General features: G+C 40.9%; 1 protein-coding gene across 1 annotated transcript in view; it reads left to right on the plus strand.

The window, feature by feature from the left end:
* IGSF3 (immunoglobulin superfamily member 3) overlaps positions 1 to 19,638 on the plus strand; it is a 1,951,941-nt gene that overhangs the window by 1,282,112 nt on the left and 650,191 nt on the right. Inside the window, exon 6 of the mRNA XM_044071533.1 lies at positions 3,672 to 4,076. Coding sequence (XP_043927468.1) covers positions 3,672 to 4,076 — 405 coding nt within the window. The remainder of the gene's footprint in view (positions 1 to 3,671; positions 4,077 to 19,638) is intronic.

A 19,638-nucleotide genomic window follows, 5' to 3' on the forward strand; every position in this document is an offset into this window, starting at 1 on the left:
TAGTGATAGGGGAATGCTGTTCCCTATTCTAGCAACATAAGTAGAATATAGCAAGTCTACAGTGCAGCTGACAGGAATGACAAGAGGGACTGCTGCAAAAGAAGTTAATGCTTCTTATAGCATTACCCCCTTATTAAACTGCCTAGCATCCTGACACATCAGTTTTGCTTTCTTAATAACAGATCCCCACTTTCAAAACAGAGGCAACCTATTACCCAGAAGTGACAGGCGGATATCACAGCACCTGCTGCCTTGTTTAAAGTGTGCCCACATTCCTTTAAAGTGTCCAGTCATAATTTATGTTGGCATTGTGACACTTAGTGGCTTAAGTGTCATGATGCATCCCCATGTTTCCTCTTCTGTGTGAGGAATGTTTTCATACAAACATTTGTAAACTTTGTATTGAAAATATATTCTGGAAGTGTAATGAGTTGGCAGACTTTAAAGATTCCCTGCGGACAACTCTACCTGAGATACTGGGTGAGCAAGTTGGTGTAACTGGGGAAATATTTTTTTTGAGCTCTGATACAGAATGGAATTGTCTAGACATAGTAAGGGCTTGCTATGTCTAATTATGGTGTCTGCCAAAAAACAATTGCTAAAAAAATGGAAATCAGAGTCTAAACCAACTGTACTAGAACTAATGAATATAGTAACAGAGATCAAATAACTGGAACTGGGATCTTTATAAAATGGTAGGAGAAAATTACATAGGGAAAAATGGGAATTGTGAGAACAGTACATACAGGGGAGGAATGAGGTTTAAAAGAAGGCGGGATATGAATGAGCAGTGTAATGTCTGACAATGACTGGGTAGGTTATAAGTGGTGCATAATGTTTGTAACTAAAATTATCAGTATAGCTTGTGATGTAAAATGCTGGCAACTGGGATTATCTCGATATGGTTTGTTTTCATTATATAAATTTATAATTGTCTATGTTCTAAGTGGTAATTTAATAAGGATGTTTCTTTAAAAAAATATACACAATTATTAGGAGGATATCGGAGGGATCGGAAGCAAAAATCAAAGTAGGAGGTTTCCTGTCTGATAAGTTGTGTCTGAACAGAGAAACTAGACAAGTGTTTCATCTTTCTCCTTTGTTTATTTGCATTACATTTAGAACCATCGGCCAAGAAAATAGATGCCGAAATTCAAACATATAATTAGTATGTTAATCAAGAAAAGTTGGCTTTATATGCAGAAGATATTATTTTGTACCTGATAAAACCAGAAAAGGACATCTCAGTGTTATGGAACATTTTTGAGACATTTCCAAGTTTTTTTTTCATGATATACCCACACATGAATTGGTTTAGCAATACCCATATTTATGGGAGCATGATAAAATGACGTATATGAGTATGGGTTAAAAATGATTATATTATGCCAGCTAAAGGTATGTGTGAAGAAACTAAACAAAAAAAAACTGGAAGCTCTTGTCTATGGATAACAGGATACAAGTAGCAAAAATGTTTTAGTCCCTTTAGTTTTGTACACAGGCCAGGCATATTTTTATCAATCATAGGAGAAATTGTGGATAGTAATTAATAGAGAGTTGAAGGAATTTATCTTGGAGGGGAAGAGGGCAAGAGTTAAAGTGGGATAAGTTGATCCTTCCAATAGAGCAAGATGGTTTAGGATGACCTGATTTGAATGAATGTTTTAGAGCTACCCAGTTAGGGCCTTTATACATAACACAAGCAGGAAGCTACAATTCAAAGCAGAAAGGAAGGATGATGAAGCAGGGAGAAATCCAATAAATAAGGAGAGACTGGGATTTTGGATGCAGATCTTTAAGGAGAATAAAAATAATCATACAGAATATTATATTCATAAAGTAGCAGAAAGTATTCTAAGAACTAACCCAACACCGTGGTGGAGAAAGGAGATTCTTCCAATAGGGATTGCTGCAATTAGGGGTCGAAAGAATAGTCAAGATGGGGCTAGAATTTACTGGAGGAAATTGGCAAAGGAACCAAGATATTGGGAACAAATAATTAGGGAGAGAAAACTAATAGAGTGGGAAGAGGCCAAGGGTACATTTAGACTGCAGGCTAGCAAGTGCTTTCCGTATCAGGGATTGATATCAGAGTGTATACAAAGAGAAAGGGAATAGGGGAATCCTAAGTGAAAGACCTGCATTGGTAGAGGTTTTAGCTGAATCTAGAACAGTACCTGCTGTTAAACAAGGGATAATTAGTAGAGCATGTAAAATATTGCATGATAACTATAGGAAGCCATCAGAGGAGGTTTGGGAAGAGAGATTAGATACGCAGTTCCCAAAGAAACAACAGGAGGATGTATTTTATCACTCCTAAGTATGCAACAAAGTCTAGACAATTTAGTATTTTTGCTTGAAAGTGTTTGCATAATTATTTTTATACCCCAAGCAAACTCCAAAATATTGTTCCTCCGGTAGATGGCAAATGTTGGAGATGTGATGTAGAAGAAAGAAGTAGCTGGGAGCTTATGTTTTGGGAGTGTATTGAATTGGCAGACGTAAAACAGTCCCTACAAAGTGGTCTGTCTTAAATACTGGATGAGCAAGTTAGTGTAACTAAGGAAGTATTTTTGACCTGGAATATATTATCTAAATTGCCTAGACATATTACCGGCTTATTAAGTTTCATTCTGGTGGCTGCCAAAAAAACAATTACTAGAAAATGGAAATCAAAGTCTAAACCAACCATATTTAAAATAGTGAATAATGTAACAGAGTCCATATAGAGAAGCATGGAGCCTCTGACTGTTTAGTGGTCATAGTCTGAGTTTTCATATCAGTACCCGTAGCAAATATTTCTAGATTGCATTATTCATTTTGTAGTGACCTGAGTTGTGGGAAAGGGGTTGCTGAGAGAGAGAGACATTAACTATATTATGATTGATTGCTATTTAATCCATTCATATGTTCATTTGTAGTATGTGTGCAAGTTGTGTAATGCATGTATGTTCTACCTTCTGTTTTGTGATCCTGTTATTACGTGGTATAAGAATTACTTTAATGAGCATTTGTTAATTTGTGATTTTGATGGGATACAATTACAAGATTGAGGCTTGCAAAGTCAGAACTGCTAATTGTGATTATTAAACACCAAAGCTCCAAACACTGAAAGCCAATAGTTCCAAAATCCCTGGAATTGATGTCCCTCCCCACCCCACCCCTTGCAAGACCCATGGTAGTGCTTATTCCTTGGGTCCAGAACAGTAGGGAGATTTGGGATAGGAGGGAGTGGAGTGTCTTGTTTAGACCGCTGGCATTGAGCAGTAACACCTTTAGATTCCCTTGGGTAGATTTTGCAGTGTTGGAAGATTTGTCACTTTGGCATTACCTAAGAAATGCTCTGTGGAGAAGAATAAAGTTTTAGCCAATATTCAAAAGCCTAGAGGAGCTTAGTTTTATGGAGTTTCATAATTACAATTGCCACTTTGGACTTTGCAAGACTCAGTCTTACAATAATAAACCAGTTTTGTCATTCTAAAAATGATCATTAGACATGATGCATATGAGCTTTGATAACAGGATACATTTCATGTAGTGAAGTGAAGGGGTCGACACGTTGTTTTGTAAATGCAAGTCACTGAGGTACTACTTGGGTGATTGCTTCATAGTAAACCATAAAGTGTTTTATTCTAAAACAGTAATGTGTTTGTTTTTTTCTTCTCTTAAAGAAACTGGTTTCAGTGTGACTGCAGTTATTCGAACCCCTGGTGTGACCTACAATGATTCAGCTGAACTGCACTGTGTAATAAGGCCTCGCTACCCTACAAGTGTCCGAATGTCAGTAACTTGGAGGTTTCAGCCTGCTGGTTCATCTGGATTTTATGACATTGTCACACTTACTCAGGATGGTGCCATCCACTGGGGGAATACATATCCTAACATCAAATCAAGAGCTGCCTTAGAGAGGACTGAATCTGCTGGCCAAGTGCGGCTGGTAATTGGAAGGGTCAGTGATGGAGAGGCTGGAAAATACCAGTGTGCTGCAGAATTATGGAGAAAGAATTTGACTGATACTTGGATAAAGTTAGCCAACAGGACATCGAGTCCTGTGGAGATCAGAGTATCTCGTCCAAGTAAGAGTTTAAAGTTTCTTTTCAGACAATTCAGTAAATGTGCAAGTCTTTGCAAATTTTTTTTTTTTTTTTAGGAAAAGCAGTTGCTGCTTGTTGTGATTTCAAAAAAACTAAACAAATAGGTGTCTTATAAATTCACATGCTAAAATATTTATAGCTTGGCACAGAACTGAAGTTCAGAACGTCTATAGCTTGCAATGGTAGGACTTCTCTTTGCTAATATCTGCATCACCAGTAACAATTAATTTAATTATTTTAGTGCAGTTGTAGCAGAGTGTTATGTAGCTCATTTGGCTTCCTCAATACAAAGTTGAGGACCTAAAAAAATGTCCTTCCATAGTCGGACAAAAGAATATGATTGCAATCTTCTGTACCAGCAGTTAAGAGCTTATACTAGCTCCTTGCTATACTTACAAACCTACACCCACACTACAAAGTGCTTAAATGAACTTGTGTCATATAGGCAACTCTTCTGAGGTGCAGATTGTGTATCCTAACAGCTTCAGCGAGCAGTAGTCACCACCTTCAACCAGCCCTAGTTAGATTCTGACCTGTAGTACATATATGTGGTAAAATATTTATAGCTTTACCAAAATGGTCAAAATTAGGTTTTCACTGCAATCCTTCCTTTTGCGTTTCCAGCCTGATACGCTTTGTTAAATGATGGAATGTTTTCCCCAAGACCTCTGTCCTATTCATGGTGAAGTGTTAGCATACCTGTTTCCTAATTATTGTTCAAAACCCACCTTGTAACATTGCCACCCTCTTCCACTTGATCAGTAATGGTGTGTTTTAGCAGCTTGTTTAGGGTTCGTGCATACCTCTCAGCCTGTAAGTGCAGGAAATCTGGGCAAAGCTAAAAATAAAGAGGGGGAGGACAAGTTCCTCAAATCAGGGACAAAATATTGCCCTTAACAAACCTAGATAGTTGCTAGAATAATTGGCTTTGTGTTATCATGCATTTTCTGAAGGGTATAAAGTCTGAAACTCAAATGTATGGCATTCTTTAGTGACTACTTATTTTTTGCTTTGCCAGAAATCTGCCAGAAAACCTTACATTTTATGAGGAACAGACCAAAAATACAAGGCAAAAGTCTGGTATGCTCTGCACTGAGTAAGACCCATCAGTGTCTGATGTTCTTTCTCCTGTGGCAATGTTAGAAAAAGCAAGCATGTGTTTACTGAAGCTTGTAATTTACCTGAGCTATTTTTAATGGTTTTATTTATTTCATTTTGTTACTGGTATGCTGAGTTTGACTGAAATGTTTTTAATGTCTTTATTTCATTTTGTCACTGATGTAATCCTACTCAGTCATCTTTATGGGGCTGACTCTGATAAAAAGGTATCTGCAGTAAAACTCTACTGTCATCTTAATATAGATTAGTAAGCATATCTTGGGGGGGGGCAGGAATAATCCAAGAAAAACTCATTCAGCACTAAGAGGACATGCAAACGTCACCCATTCAACATCCAGAGGACAGGAGAGAACTCTGAAGCTCAGCGGCCGCAATGCTGCCTTCCAGCCCATTCATCCAATTATAAAATGATGTATTCAAATATCTGCTGTTTTTAGTATCGGGCAATAACAGATCTCAGCAATTAGTTTTTTCCAACTTTAACGATTCATAACCTGATGAATGGTTATGGCTTACAGAAACAGATTATGCAGCAGTGTGTTTTCCACTAACCATGTATGGAAGACAGCATGATCGACAGTGGTCGTACACTGTTATTCTGAGATCACTCAGCTTCAGAGTTAGTATAGTAAGAGATCAGGGATATGGGGATGAGGAGTGTGCCATCCCACTGCAGGTACATTCTTGTTAAATGTCAAATTTACCTACATTTGATCACTTGTGACAGTATTGTAAGTATGAGCAGTTGCAATGCTGAAAGCTTTTAGTAACTGTTTTAGATTTTGGCAGTTCATAACCTGAAGATGGTACTGATTCCAATGAAATAGTTGCATGCCTTTGCACTGCTCTTGTGTAAGGGACAGTATCATCAGTGCAGCATCTTTAGGCTGTTACTGAGCTTTTGCTGAGACTCAGGGGTTGTAGTCCCTCTCTGGTAGGTCAGTAGCATAACAGTGTTCCAAAGTTCTTGTTTTGTAGTAGGTACCATGGACAACTTTAATTTCTGGCCAGTATTAGATTCATGTAACAGAGAACCAGATTTAACCCAAAGGCTGTGCACATAGTCATCCAAACAACCTGAGGGTGTGGTCAGCTCCTTGACTGGGGCTATCTGAATGTGATATTATTGGCCATGGTGGGTTAATATAGTGTTCTATAGTTGAGAGGGGCCCGGGTTCGACACTTGGTAGAGGTGTTTATTTGACACACAGATGTGCCCCTCACCAGGCTAGACATGGAGAAAGTCATAGTAAGTTGTTTGTCAGGTACTAGAATCTGCCATATTATGCACTTACTCAAGTTTCTCAACAACAGGTACTGTTCTGACTATGTCATAGTCCATGTTGGCCTGAATGACTTGAGACGTACCTCTCTGGACTATATGAAGAGAGACCATGATTAAGCTTACTGAATGTGTGTCCCAGTCAGGTATGTCCCTAGCCTTAAGCAGCCAGCATCCTACCATCACCTAGAATGATGCCTCAATACAAAGAGAAAATGATTGACTTTAATAATTGGCTTTGTTTCTGGTGCCATTCCAAGGAGATCTAGTACCTGACAGCCTTGGGAGGAGGACATGATTGACAGACCACGATGCTTTGCCAGAAATGGCCTTCATCTGTATCCCCTGGGCTTCAGGCTTCTGGCAAAGACTCTTGCCTCCCCCGTAGTGCCTTTTTAGGCAAAGTCATGAGAACAAAATTGCCAACATGAAAACTTTTTCTAAATGAAATTTGAAGGTCATGCTACTAAACACTAGGAGTCTTAGCATGAAACTTCACTCATTGCAAGCATTCCTTGCCCGGGAGGATGCTGACATTTGTGCAGTCACTGAAACATGATTGAAAGCTGTGGAGAGCACCCCAGCCTTAACAGGTTACTCATCCTACCATACTTTCAGACCCAAAATGGAGGGCTACAAAGCCAAAGCAGGTGGAGTTTCAATATTTATAAAAGACATGTATACCTCCAGGCTGGTCAAACAATATGACAAACGGGAGACACTCCAAGTGTAGTTAACTGTTGACAAAACACTTATTCAAGTCATAACTAGCTACAGACCCCCAACCATGACTCAGGATGCCCACTCCACCTATCTGAACTTACTTGAATCCATCAAGATTCAACCCTGTACCCTAATCCTGGGTGAATTTAACTACCCAACCATAGAGTGGAAGACCTATTGTTACCCAAACATGAATGCCCAGAGATTCCTCGACTTCATCAATGCATTGGATCAGCTGATCTCTACACCCCTACGAGAGATGAAAATATCCTAGACCTGGTACTAACCAACATGAGTAGCCACTGTAGCACTTCTACATTGTCATCCTCCTTGGTAAGACCCAACCATAAAGCAATCACTTTTGAAGTCGCCATCTCCCCTGACCTCTCCCCTTGTCAGGGTCAAACAAAAAAAGCTTTTCCAAAGCGGACTATGATTTCCTCAGAGAAGGTATAAGCAGCTTCACAGCCACCATCCCTTCAGTTGGAACTAGCACTAATATCCATGCCTACACCAAAAAACTATATGAACAACTACATACCTGTATGGACACAGCAATACCTGATAGGACCAAATTATATTCCTCAAGGAAGAGTAAACCTGTCTGGTGGACAGCAGCAAAAAACAAACTGTATAGTAAAAGGAAAAAAAATTGCTGTCCAGGACCAAGAAGGAGCAGGTGCCAAGTTGGAAGCAATCTCTCCTTTGTCTGAATAAGCAAATAAGGTCACTGGTGAAATCCTGTAAGGCTAATTTCAAGTCCAGATTGGGCACATCCACTAAGGACAATCACAAGGCCTTCTTCACATATGTCCACAGTCTCAAAGGTAACACCCAAATCTGCTCTGAACTGGTGGTCAATAACACCACATACACAAATGCCATAGATATAGCCAACCTGCTGGCAGACAGGTTAATTGAAAACTTCACCCCACTGTCTCTCCCCATCAGTAAACCAGGACATCCCCAGCACCTGCCCCCCTCCCCTCATCACCAGGGAGCAGATCTTTAATGCCCTCTCAAAGGCAAAAAATTCAGTCTCCATGGGACCTGACAACTTCCCTGGCTGTATCCTACATGAACTCTGGCACGAGCTCTCAGCTCCATTAGGCACCCTATTCAACCAAAGCCTGAGTACTGGCTTCGTCCCAGCTGAATGGAGGACAGCCACTGTCATCCCTCTACACGAAAATGTGTCCACTAACCCAGGCAGTTATAGGCCCATCAGCCTAACTAGTCTGATCTGCAAGGCAATGGAACGCATCATCATGGACCTAATAAACAAGGACATTGGTAACCTCCAAACACAGTTTGCTTTTGTCAAAGGGAGATCATGCTTATTAAACTTGGTTTACTTCTTTAAAACAGTCACCAAAGCCATGGAGGAGAGGAAGACTGTGCACACTCACCTACCTTAACCTAGCCAAAGCCTTCAGCACTATTCCCCACTTGGGCATAATAGATACTCTCTTCCAGCTAGGCATCAACCATATGTTACCAGATGGGTAGCTAACTGGCTCACTGATAGAACCCACTCAGTCAAAATAGGGGAAGTCACCTCTAGTAGTAGACTCATAATGAGTGTTGTACCCTAAGGATTAGTCTTGGGGCCTCTACTATTTGGGATATACTTTTCTGAGTTGCAAGCCAAAACCAGTGATCTGTGGCTGACCAAGTTTGCAGATGACTGCAAGCTGGGCATTGTCTTAAATTCCCCTAGTGATGTGAACATCGTCCAAGAGGACCTGACTTTTGACCACCGCGTTGCTTCCATTGTATGGAAGGCTTTCTATATGGCCCACCTCATAAATAAGGGTATTTCATCCAGGAACAAGGAGGTCATAACATCCCTGTACTCTTACAGTGTCCCCTTCAGCATGTACCTTGCGAAGCACATGGAGCAGCTGGAGAGATCATAGAGGTTCCTGACCAGGAAAATCCAGAGTCTCAAACACCTATCCTATAACAGATAGGCTAAAAGCCATTTCCCTCTACTCAGTGTCATACAGACTGCTCAGAGGTGGCCTGTGTCTGGCATACAAGACCATCTCAGACTCAGCCTTGATGGAGTTGCTGCATATCCATAAGTTGAAGTCCACTTGCGCAACCTGCAGTCAAGGCATTAACCTGGTCTATGACATTAATAGAACTTGTTGGCAGGATAGATTTGTGTCCCAAAGACTCCCTCATCTGTGGAATAGACTTCCTCTCCATGTCAAGCTTTGAGGAACCTGGATGGCTGTGTGGGAAACAAAATACACCCCTGGGGATCCCACCTCTGTCCTTGCTGGACAAGGGAAACAGCTGCTGATGTTGAGAGAACATGGGCATAATTCTTGGCTAGGCTTATTAGGACCTCTGGGCCAATAGCAGAGTATTGTCCTATGAACCTTGTCAGTCCACAGGCTTTAAAAATACCCAATAACTCCACCCACAAAGTAAAATCATTAATGATACAGAGGTAAGGAGTGTCCTCCTTCTCGCATACTGTCCCACCCCTGTCTGCTGATAGTACAGTTACATCATGACCGAGTTTTTACAGTACCTCTTCCTATGCATTCATACACAGCTGAGACTATTACCAGTGGCTTAGCACACATACCTGATCATAATCTTTCATACTGTGCACCTGTCATGGTTGATGCCACTGTTTCAGTGATCAGACTGTCTTCCTCCCTGCAGGGAAGGGGAGTCCGGCAGTAGGCAAATCTAGCCTTTTTCTTGTTGGCTGCTCCAGTACACATGCCATTAGCTGAACCTGGGTCATCTAGGTCCCAGTCAAGACTCCTTTTCTTGATTATTTTCATTTGGGTTACTGTTTGTGCAGACTAGTGTAAGTCTTATTTTTCATCCATATATTTAGGGCTCCCCAAGGTATTACTTATGAGAGTTTCTCATTTTGTCTTGGACCACAATGAGCAGGAACCCGTGTACTGTAGCTTAAGAATGTGTACTTGCTAAAAAACAGACATGCCAGTTGTAAGGTGTATTGCACATATTCAGCAAGGATACTTGTGCTATGAGATCACCATGAGCCCTTTTCATAGCTCTCCATTCTGATGTCTTCACGTCTCTGTTAACTACTTGAATCTCAGTTATCATGAATTTTTAAGATGATATGACCCTTCTTTGCAAAGTGGAGGCATTCAGTTAATCCTGACATGTGAGTGATCACTGGAAGTCTGTTCCCATAATTTTCATTTCCTTAATAAATCTGTGCATAGAGATTCAGCCTGGATTTGAGTAACCAGATAAGTCATAGGAAGCAATTATTTATACAAATTTACCTTCTAGTCCCCACTCCACCCTGCTTAGATATCAGGGAGTAAATTATATATGTACATTTTGGATATTGAGGTACAATTCCAAGTCTGTTGTTCTGAAACCGATAGGTGTTAGCTGGCATTTTTAAATCATTAACTTTCCATTTGATTTCATAAGTTTCCCTCCAAGTACCATGCAGTAGTGTGTGCATACAATTTTGTGTGTGACACAGTAATCCTGTACCTGAAGAACTAGTTAATGGCCTAAAGCAAGATCTTGTTGGCATATGTAGGATTCAGAACTGCGCACATGCTTTCGAAGTTAGCCAACCCAGTGAGATCAAAAATGTTTACTTTTTCTTGGATGAGAACATGCATTTTGTAGAAGCATCATTTAATATGAAGCATTATGAGATATTTTTCTAAGTTAACAGGGTATTGACCTTACTTTCATGGTTTCTGTAGCAAGAACTGCAGTCCACACTAATCTTCTGGAATGGGAATAAAGACCGGTTAAGTTCAGTGGATGGTAATATGAGATTCAGTGGATGACTAGTTCTTATTGTTAGGAAGGTCCTTGCTGTGATGGGGCAACCTGCCTAGTTTTTTGAAAGGCATATACTATGCAAGGGAATGTTTGCTGTAAACCCTGTTTCTCGATGCATCTCTTAATAATCATGACTTCCCTTAGGCAGAGCTGGATCATGTTCAAATGCGGCCCTAGACAGGGTAATGGATTGGGCCCCCCTACAGTGCTTCTCTTGCAAGTGTGGAATGTGTTTGCATTACATCTGTGCTGGTATGTGTGTGTCATATTAAAGATGCATGCATGAATGGCAGAATGCATGTGTGTCATCTTGAAGAAGACGCTGCCGCGATGTTAAAGAAGAAATGTTTAATTCTTTTGAATTAGTTAAAACGTTAATGTGGAAGCCTCTGGCCAGTTGCCTCCACCCAGCCACCGGGGCCATAGCCAACTGCCTTGGTCACCTAGTGCTGGATCTAGCTCTGCCCTTAGGATCTCCCAAACTCAGAATGTATAGTGCAAGTTATAAAGTAACCACACTTAAGATATACAGATGCAAGTGGTTCATTGTATGACATAGAGTTCATCCACTGCTGTTTCTAGGAGTCTTACATGTACTGTCAGACAACTCCATGGAGCTCTGTTACATCTGCAAGAGGGACATATTATTACTGTTGCACAGGAAGTAGATGTGCCGATCATTTATTGGGTCTGCAACAGGAATGTGACTCAGTGTTCTTGTCTAACAATAAAAAAATTTCAAGTAGATACCTTCAGTAGCACTAAAGTATCAAGTTAAGCCAAAAACATGTCTGACATTCATGTAATGCACACACCAAAGATTCTGCACACTGTTGTCTTTGCCCCTATTGGCTACAAAGCTATCAAAGTTTTTGTTTGCTAGAGCTAGATTTCAAGAGAGCAGGAATAGTTTTGTTTAGCTTGCTTTTGGCTGTATTCCTCACCTGTGTTGTACTTGTCCACATTTCTAATATTGCAGAATCACTTTCAAGATCTTGTATGATAAAGCCAGACATTTTGTGAAATGTTTTTTCTGGCTGTAACAATGGATGTTCTTCATGTTTCACTGTTGCAGTCATCACACTTGGGTTATCTGCCTGCAGGTAGCCCTGAGTCAGCCCGAATACCAGAGTCTTGGGATTTCTGTGTCGGATGCTGTCTCTTCTTCCATCACGTCAGGTCGTCAGGGGTATAAAATAGGCAGCCGATGCCATTACATCAGTCTTTCTTGCCGAGAAGGAGCCCGAAGCAGAAGCAGTTCGCAAGAGCCGATCGGCCACTACCTGAAATTTTCGTTTTTCGAGTTTCAAACCTGAAGTCTTCTAAAGATAAGTATCCCGTTGGGGATCCTTTTTTCTTGCTCTAACCGATATCAGAAAAAGTTAACAATCATCTTGCCTGTGGAAAGCAAATACCTCACAGTAATTTTCATTCTTACTGCATCACCTGTTTAGGCCCAAGCCATGACGTCCTTCGCTGTCGGTTTTGTGCCTTGTTTAACACCCGAACCATTCATCGTACAGCTATCTTTGTCGCTAAATTCTTTCACTCTCATTCTCCATATTCCGAAATGGCTTTGATAAGCCATCCGACTACCAATCTTCTGAAAAAAAGTAAAGATAAAGACAGAGAGATTCCGCATAGGTCCAAAACCGCCACCGATGCTTCCTTTAAACTAGTCACCAGTCCGCCGGTACTCCGTGAGGTGCCTTTGCGCAGCCCCTGATGCCTGCTTCTACAGATTCACAGGCCTCTGCTGAGACCCATTCGGGGTCCGGTATGCCGCGAGATGCTTCTTCTATTGTGGAACCTGTGGATGTCTCTACCTTGGATGGGTCTGGAGCCACTGTGCAGGCACCGGCTTCTGAGGGTGTATTCCGACCTACCGATGTTCGAATTAAACTGACAACTTTGTTTATAGCTAAAACTACCAAGTTTCTCAGGCCCAGAGTATGCACTACACCTAGAAAACCACCGACCAAAGCACATGCTCAAGCTCCCATGCCACAAAAACTAATGCTTAGAATGACGACAAAAACAAACAATTCCTTGATGTGTGCGACCATGCAAACGAAGTTAAAAGCACGAGATAGTTCCTTCCATTTTAAAACAAGTTTAATATGTGCACAGGTTAGCGCTTTCACAGTAGCTTCTTCAGACCATCAAGCACATTACTAAAACAATCAACTTTAAATACTCAAAACAATTATGACGTAATTCAGTTATTAAAGGCATACCTTAACTCTATACAGAGTACTTATTTAACCATATTGTATAAAAAATATTATATATATAAAATATTTAGAAATGAACTGCATGACAAGGTATTTGAAATTTACATATAATTATTCCAATGTTTACATAGAATACTTAGATTTGTATTTAGAAAGCGTTATGGATTGATACATTAACACAGGAGTATTTAGGAAACAATGTCAAAGAAATATATTGCATAGGCGAAGCATGCACCCTCAGTATATATTCAAAAACATTATGAGGGCAAGCTATACGTATATCACTCCTAAATGTTACAGACATAGTTTTTTATGATGCTATAGATGTCTTTAGAGATAGACTTATTAAACGTGGATATAGAGAGATAGAAACAGATAAAGTCTTAAATGATATAAATGAACTCAGACAAGATAGAGCAGCACCCTACTTTTCTACACGAACAGATTTAGATAAGTCTAGTAGACCATTAGACAAGAACATTGATATCTATGTTTTATACTAATGATAACAATGTTATATATAATATTATCAATAATAACTGGAAAATACTTATGAGTGATGATGAAATCAAAAATATAGTTGGTGACAAACCATTTTTTAGATTTAAAAATAAACCAAATTTAAAAAGATTGTTATGTGACCATTTAGATAGAGATATATATAGTAATTTTGGAAATACTAAACCTTGTGGACACTGCAATTTTTGTAGATATATTAACACCAATAGTGAATTCATCCATCCAGATACAGGACAAAGTTATAGCTTTAAAATAAATGCTACATGTGAAACAGAAAACATTGTCTATTTAGCTGAATGTGAAGTTTGTAGCTCATTCTGTATAGGAAAAACTGACGGAGCTTTTAGAACTAGAATCACAGAACATTTGTATGCTATTAGAACACAGTACTTAAATAATGCCTTAGCTAAGCATGTAGATATGTATGACAGTAGTCATACATTTAAATTTGCAGCTATAGACATTATTAAACCCATTATTAGACAAGGCAATATAAGGAATAATACAGAAAAAAGAGAAACCGAATGGATTTTAAAACTTAGAGTGGACAGAAATCATGGTCTTAATGAAAGAGCGTCACTTAAACCCATTTTGAAAGCCCGATGAACATCTAACTGGTTTTATTAGATTAATTCATTTAGGTTTATCAAAATACATAAACACAGTTTTAAATTTTACATTTTATAGTGTGATATGCATATCATAAAAATATTTTTTATACAATATGGTTAAATAAGTACTCTGTATAGAGTTAAGGTATGCCTTTAATAACTGAATTACGTCATTGTTTTGAGTATTTAAAGTTGATTGTTTTAGTAATGTGCTTGATGGTCTGAAGAAGCTACTGTGAAAGCGCTAACCTGTGCACATATAAAACTTGTTTTAAAACAGAAGGAACTATCTTGTGCTTTTAACTTCGTTTGCATGGTCGCACACATCAAGGAATTGCTTGTTTTTGTCATAAGTTTATTTTACGCTTGGTGTGTGGAGTTTACTCCTTAGGGTGTAATTTGTTGTTAATGCTTAGAATGGCTGAAGGCCTTATTACCCTAATTAGGGGAAGCCAGCCTTCCCCTGCTAAGAGACAAATAACTGAGTTTCATTCTGATTCTACAGACCAGGAGTCCATTGACTCTGACCCTTCTGATTACCAGGACATACCCTTATCAACCTATGAGGATTCAGATGCAGAGGAATCCATTCCCTATGCCTCCCCTCCAGAGGATTTTTCTTTTTGTGAAACCTTGCATACTTTGAGAGAACATTTCCACTGGGAATGTCAGGACTACCCTCAGTCCAAAAAGAGACTCAGGGGAATTTTTGGAGTTGCCTCAGCACAGGCCTCTAGCTATACCCCCTGTCCTGGATGTTGTAGATGATGTCTTCATGGAATCCAGTCTTACTCCAGACACTTTACCACCGGCCCCTAGAAAACCTGACCGGTACTACAGAGTACCTGATTCCGACAAATTTCTCTTTAAGAATACTACTGTGGATCCAGGGACCATTTCCCAGGAACGTAAAGGTATTAAGCCTTATGTATACAGCCTAAAACCCTACCCCTTCAGACAGGGATTCCAGAGCTTTAGACAGATGGGGTAAGAAGGTATATACCTCTGCAACTCTTGCCATCAGGGCATTGAATTGCCAGTTTCACATGTTGCAGTACCAGCAACATATTATGAAACTAATTAAACAAAAAAATGGTGTTACTTCCTGATTATGCAGAAAATAAAGATTTATAAGAGTTAATGCATTCTGCAAACCAAGTTAGTAAGCATACTTTGCAGTGTGGCTTTGATAGTTACTGGATCTGTACTGAGAAGGCGCACTTGTTTGAAGGAACAAACCTTGCCAGGTCATGTCAAATCAAAATTGCTGGACGCTTCTTTAAATAAGGACTGTTTGTTTGGCATGAAAGCAGAAGAGGTTCTTAAAAAGATGGAAGAAAAAGATAAATCTATGCAAACTGTTAAAGAATTCTTACAAGTGCAGCCACGTAGATTCAGTAGGCACTGGCCTTCTAAAAACTGGTCCTTTCCAGCCCCTTCCAGGCCTTCAGTCCAAACCCAGGGGGAACAGACCACCCAGACTACAGTTTCAGAGTACACAGAGATCTAAACAATGGAGTGCCCCCACCTCAAAAACAGGGAGTGGTAAGCCACCCCCTTATGGAAAAAGTTCACAATGACTTTTCAATTATCCTTCCCAGTCCTGCCCAATTACTTGCGCCCTTAGGAGGAACACTTGCCCTTCATGCAAAAAACTGGATGTCCATTACTTAGGACCGATGGGTCCTAAACATTGTATCCCAAGGGTACAGATTCTACTTCCATTCACTGTCACCCCAAGTGGTTTTCTAGACCTTCCTCCAAACCAGAGGGCAGAGGCTCAAAAGCAAGTACTTTCCCTGCTCAATGTCAGGGCCATTCAACCTGTTCCACTACAACAAAGGGGACAGGGTTTCTACTTCAGACTGTTTCTGGTGCCCAGAAATTCTCAACACCTTTCTGGTGGTCCCAAAATTCAAAATTCTTACCCTGCGACAGCTTCTCCCTATGCTAGCCAAGGGTGCCTGGTTATTCACCCTAGACTTAAAAGAAGCTTATCTGCACATCCCCATAAGGGAGTCTTGCAGGAAATATCTATGCTTCGGGGCCGGCTCTATGCACTATCAATTCTCTGCACTTCCCTTTGGCTTATCTACTGCACCCAGAGTATTCACAAAGTGCCTAGCTCCAGCTGTTGCATACTGCAGGGAGAGAAATATCCACATTTTCCCATACTTGGATGATTGCCTGATTCAGGCGGACAGTCAAGAATTGCTACTTCAGCACCTGGCATTTGTAAGAACACTCCTAACTTCATTGGGGTACACAATCAATGAAAAGAAATCACAACTGTTGCCCAGTCAAAAAATTGCATTCCTGGGAGCAAGCTTGAACACAACTTCCCAGATGGCATGTCTCACTCCAGAAAAACAGGTCTATTTGACCAACTACTTCAAACAAATGGCCACCAAAACCCAGCTATCTGCAAGGAAAATACTGCAAGCCCTAGAGTTCATGGTCTCATGCATTCTGCTAATTCCATATGCAAGACTGCATATGAAGAAACTTCAGTGGTACTTAAAAAGTCTTTAGTGCCAACATTCTCAGGACTTGGAAACAGTCATTCCTATCATACTTTGTCTAAGGGCAGAGTTCCTTTGGTGGGCAGAAGCATGCAACCACAAGAAGGGACTGCCTTTCACTCAACCTCTCGCCGCCCAAACCCTGACAACAGATGCATCAGACTTTGCATGGGGGACTCGCATGGCAGGCAAATGCATTCAGGGCAAGTGGAGCGCAGGACAAATTCTCCTGCACATCAATGAAAAAGAGATGCTAGCTGTACAGAATGCTTTGACAGCCTTCAAATACCTAATCCTTCCAGAACAGCTGCTGATAACAGACAACACCACAGTTATGTGGTACATAAACAAGCAGGGGGGAACCCATTCTTACCCACTCTGCAAGTTAGCCATGACCCTGTAGAACACATCCTTGAGCAACCAAGTGCATCTACAAGCTCAATTCCTGCCAGGCAAACAAAATTCACTGGCAGATGACTTAAGCAGAAATCTCCTAGACCCACGAGTGGAAATTGGAACCCAACACCTTAAACCTTCTAATCCAGCGGTGGGGGACACCAGAGGTGGATCTGTTTGCATCCCCTGAGAACCACCAGTTGAGTAAATTCTGCACCATGAACCTTGACAGCAGGGTCTGGAAGGTGGATGCCCTATCTTTCAAATGGGAAAACCTCTCAACTTATGCCTTTACCCCTTTGCCCCTCCACTCAAAACTACTACTCAAGATCAAACAGGACAGGCCAAGGGCAATTCTTATTGCCCCAGACTGGCCACACCAGCACTGGTTCCCACTCTTACGCAGTCTGACTGCAGTGCCACTCTTCACCAGACACCTTCCCTGCTGTCTCAGCAGGAGGGACAGATTTTGCATCCACAGTTGCAAACCCTAAACCTTGCAGCAGCATGGCTTATCCTCTGAATACACCACCAGCAACCTTCCGCAAACAGGTGCTGGATGTCATTCTTTAGTCCAGAAGGCCTAGTACTAAAAAATCCTATGCTGAAAAGTGGAAAAGATATTGTTCTTGGACTCAGTCTCAAGGAAAGGACACAGCAGTGCCCTCCTTACCTCAAATCCTGGATTACTTAGCAAAGCTACTCCACAGAGCCCTATCTTTCTCCTCCATTAAGATTCATGCCTCTGCCATCTCAGCTCATTATAATACTGAACCACCTCTATTTTCTCACCCTCTCATCAAACAGTTCCTGAGAGGGGCTAACAACTTAAGGTCCCCTAGGATAGCACCCACCCCTTGCCTGTGACCTTAACTTTGTACTGGAAAATCCCTTGCTTCCCCTGTTTGAACCTGCTGCTTCAGCAGAGTTAAAATTCCTCTCTTGGAAAACAGCCGTGCTTTTAGCCATAACTTCAGCAAGAAGAGTGTCTGAGTTACAGGCACTAATGGCTGTGGAACCCTTCATTATTTTCCATGTGGACAGGGTTTCCCTTAGGAATAACCCATCCTTTATGCCTGAGGTGGTGTCTAGTGTGGCTTTAAACCAATTCATCCTTTTACCAACCTTCTTCCCTAATCCTCAGAATAAAGGGAAAAGGATCCTGCATTCCATGGACATGCACAGACAGCTCAGGTTCTACCTTAACAGGGCTAAACCTTTTAGAAAATCTGACCAGCTACTAGTCAGCTTTGCTACAGGGGCAGAGGGTAAGGCCATTTCAAAACAAACCATTTCCAAATGGATAGCACACTGCATCCATTTCTGCTACAAGCACCATGGAAAACCTACCACACAGGGGATCAGAACACATTCCACTAGGGCTATTTCCACGTCTACAGCATTTCTCAGGGGTGTCCCTACCAGGGACATTCTGGAAGCTGCAACCTGGAGTTCTGTACACACCTTCACCAAGCATTACCACTTATTTATTTTTTTTCTAAATCCAGAGCTGGATTTGCTACAGCAGTCTTACAAGGCCTGCTAGCCAGCCCTAACACTTCTTGACTGCCTCTACCCTTTCCTCAGCTTTGGGAATCAACCCAAGTGTGATGACTGCAACAGTGAAACACGAACAACATAGTACAGATGTTCTTCGTGTTTCACTGTTGCAGTCATTACATTTGAGTTATCTGCTTGCAGGTAGCCCTCAGTCGGCCTGATTAACAAAGTCTTGGGTCCTGCATTGGTTGCTGTCCCTTCTTCCATGACGTCAGGTTGTCAGGGGTATAAAACATGCAGCTGACGCCATTACATCAACAGAAGCAGTTCGTAAGTGCCAGTTGGCTGACTCCTGCAATTTTCGTTTCCGAGTTTCAGAATGAAGTCTTCAACTAAAAGCTAAGTGCCCCATTGAGGAATCTTTTTCTTGCTCTTAACCGATGTCAGTAAAAGTAAATAATTGCATTACTTGTGGAAAGCAAATACCTCATAAAGATTTTCATTTGTACTGTATTCCTTGCCTAGGCCCAGACCACGATGTACCTCGCTGTCAGTTTTGTGCCTTATTTAAACCACGAGCTGTCCGTCATCAGTATATTTACGCTTCTAAATATTTTGGTGCCCTTTTCAATTATCCTGATATGTCTTCGGTCAGCCATCCAACTACCGACATTCCAAAAAAAACGCAAAGATAAAGACAGAGATAGGCCGCCTAGGTCCAAAGCTGCCGACGATGCTTCTCCTAAGCCAGTCGTCAGTTCACCGGTACTCAGTGAGGCACTTTCGAAGCCCCTGATACCTGCTACTTCTGATTCACAGGCCTCTACT

Source organism: Protopterus annectens, chromosome 5.part0, assembly GCF_019279795.1.
Source record: "Protopterus annectens isolate FY-2018-M chromosome 5.part0, PAN1.0, whole genome shotgun sequence".
NCBI lineage: Eukaryota > Metazoa > Chordata > Ceratodontiformes > Protopteridae > Protopterus > Protopterus annectens.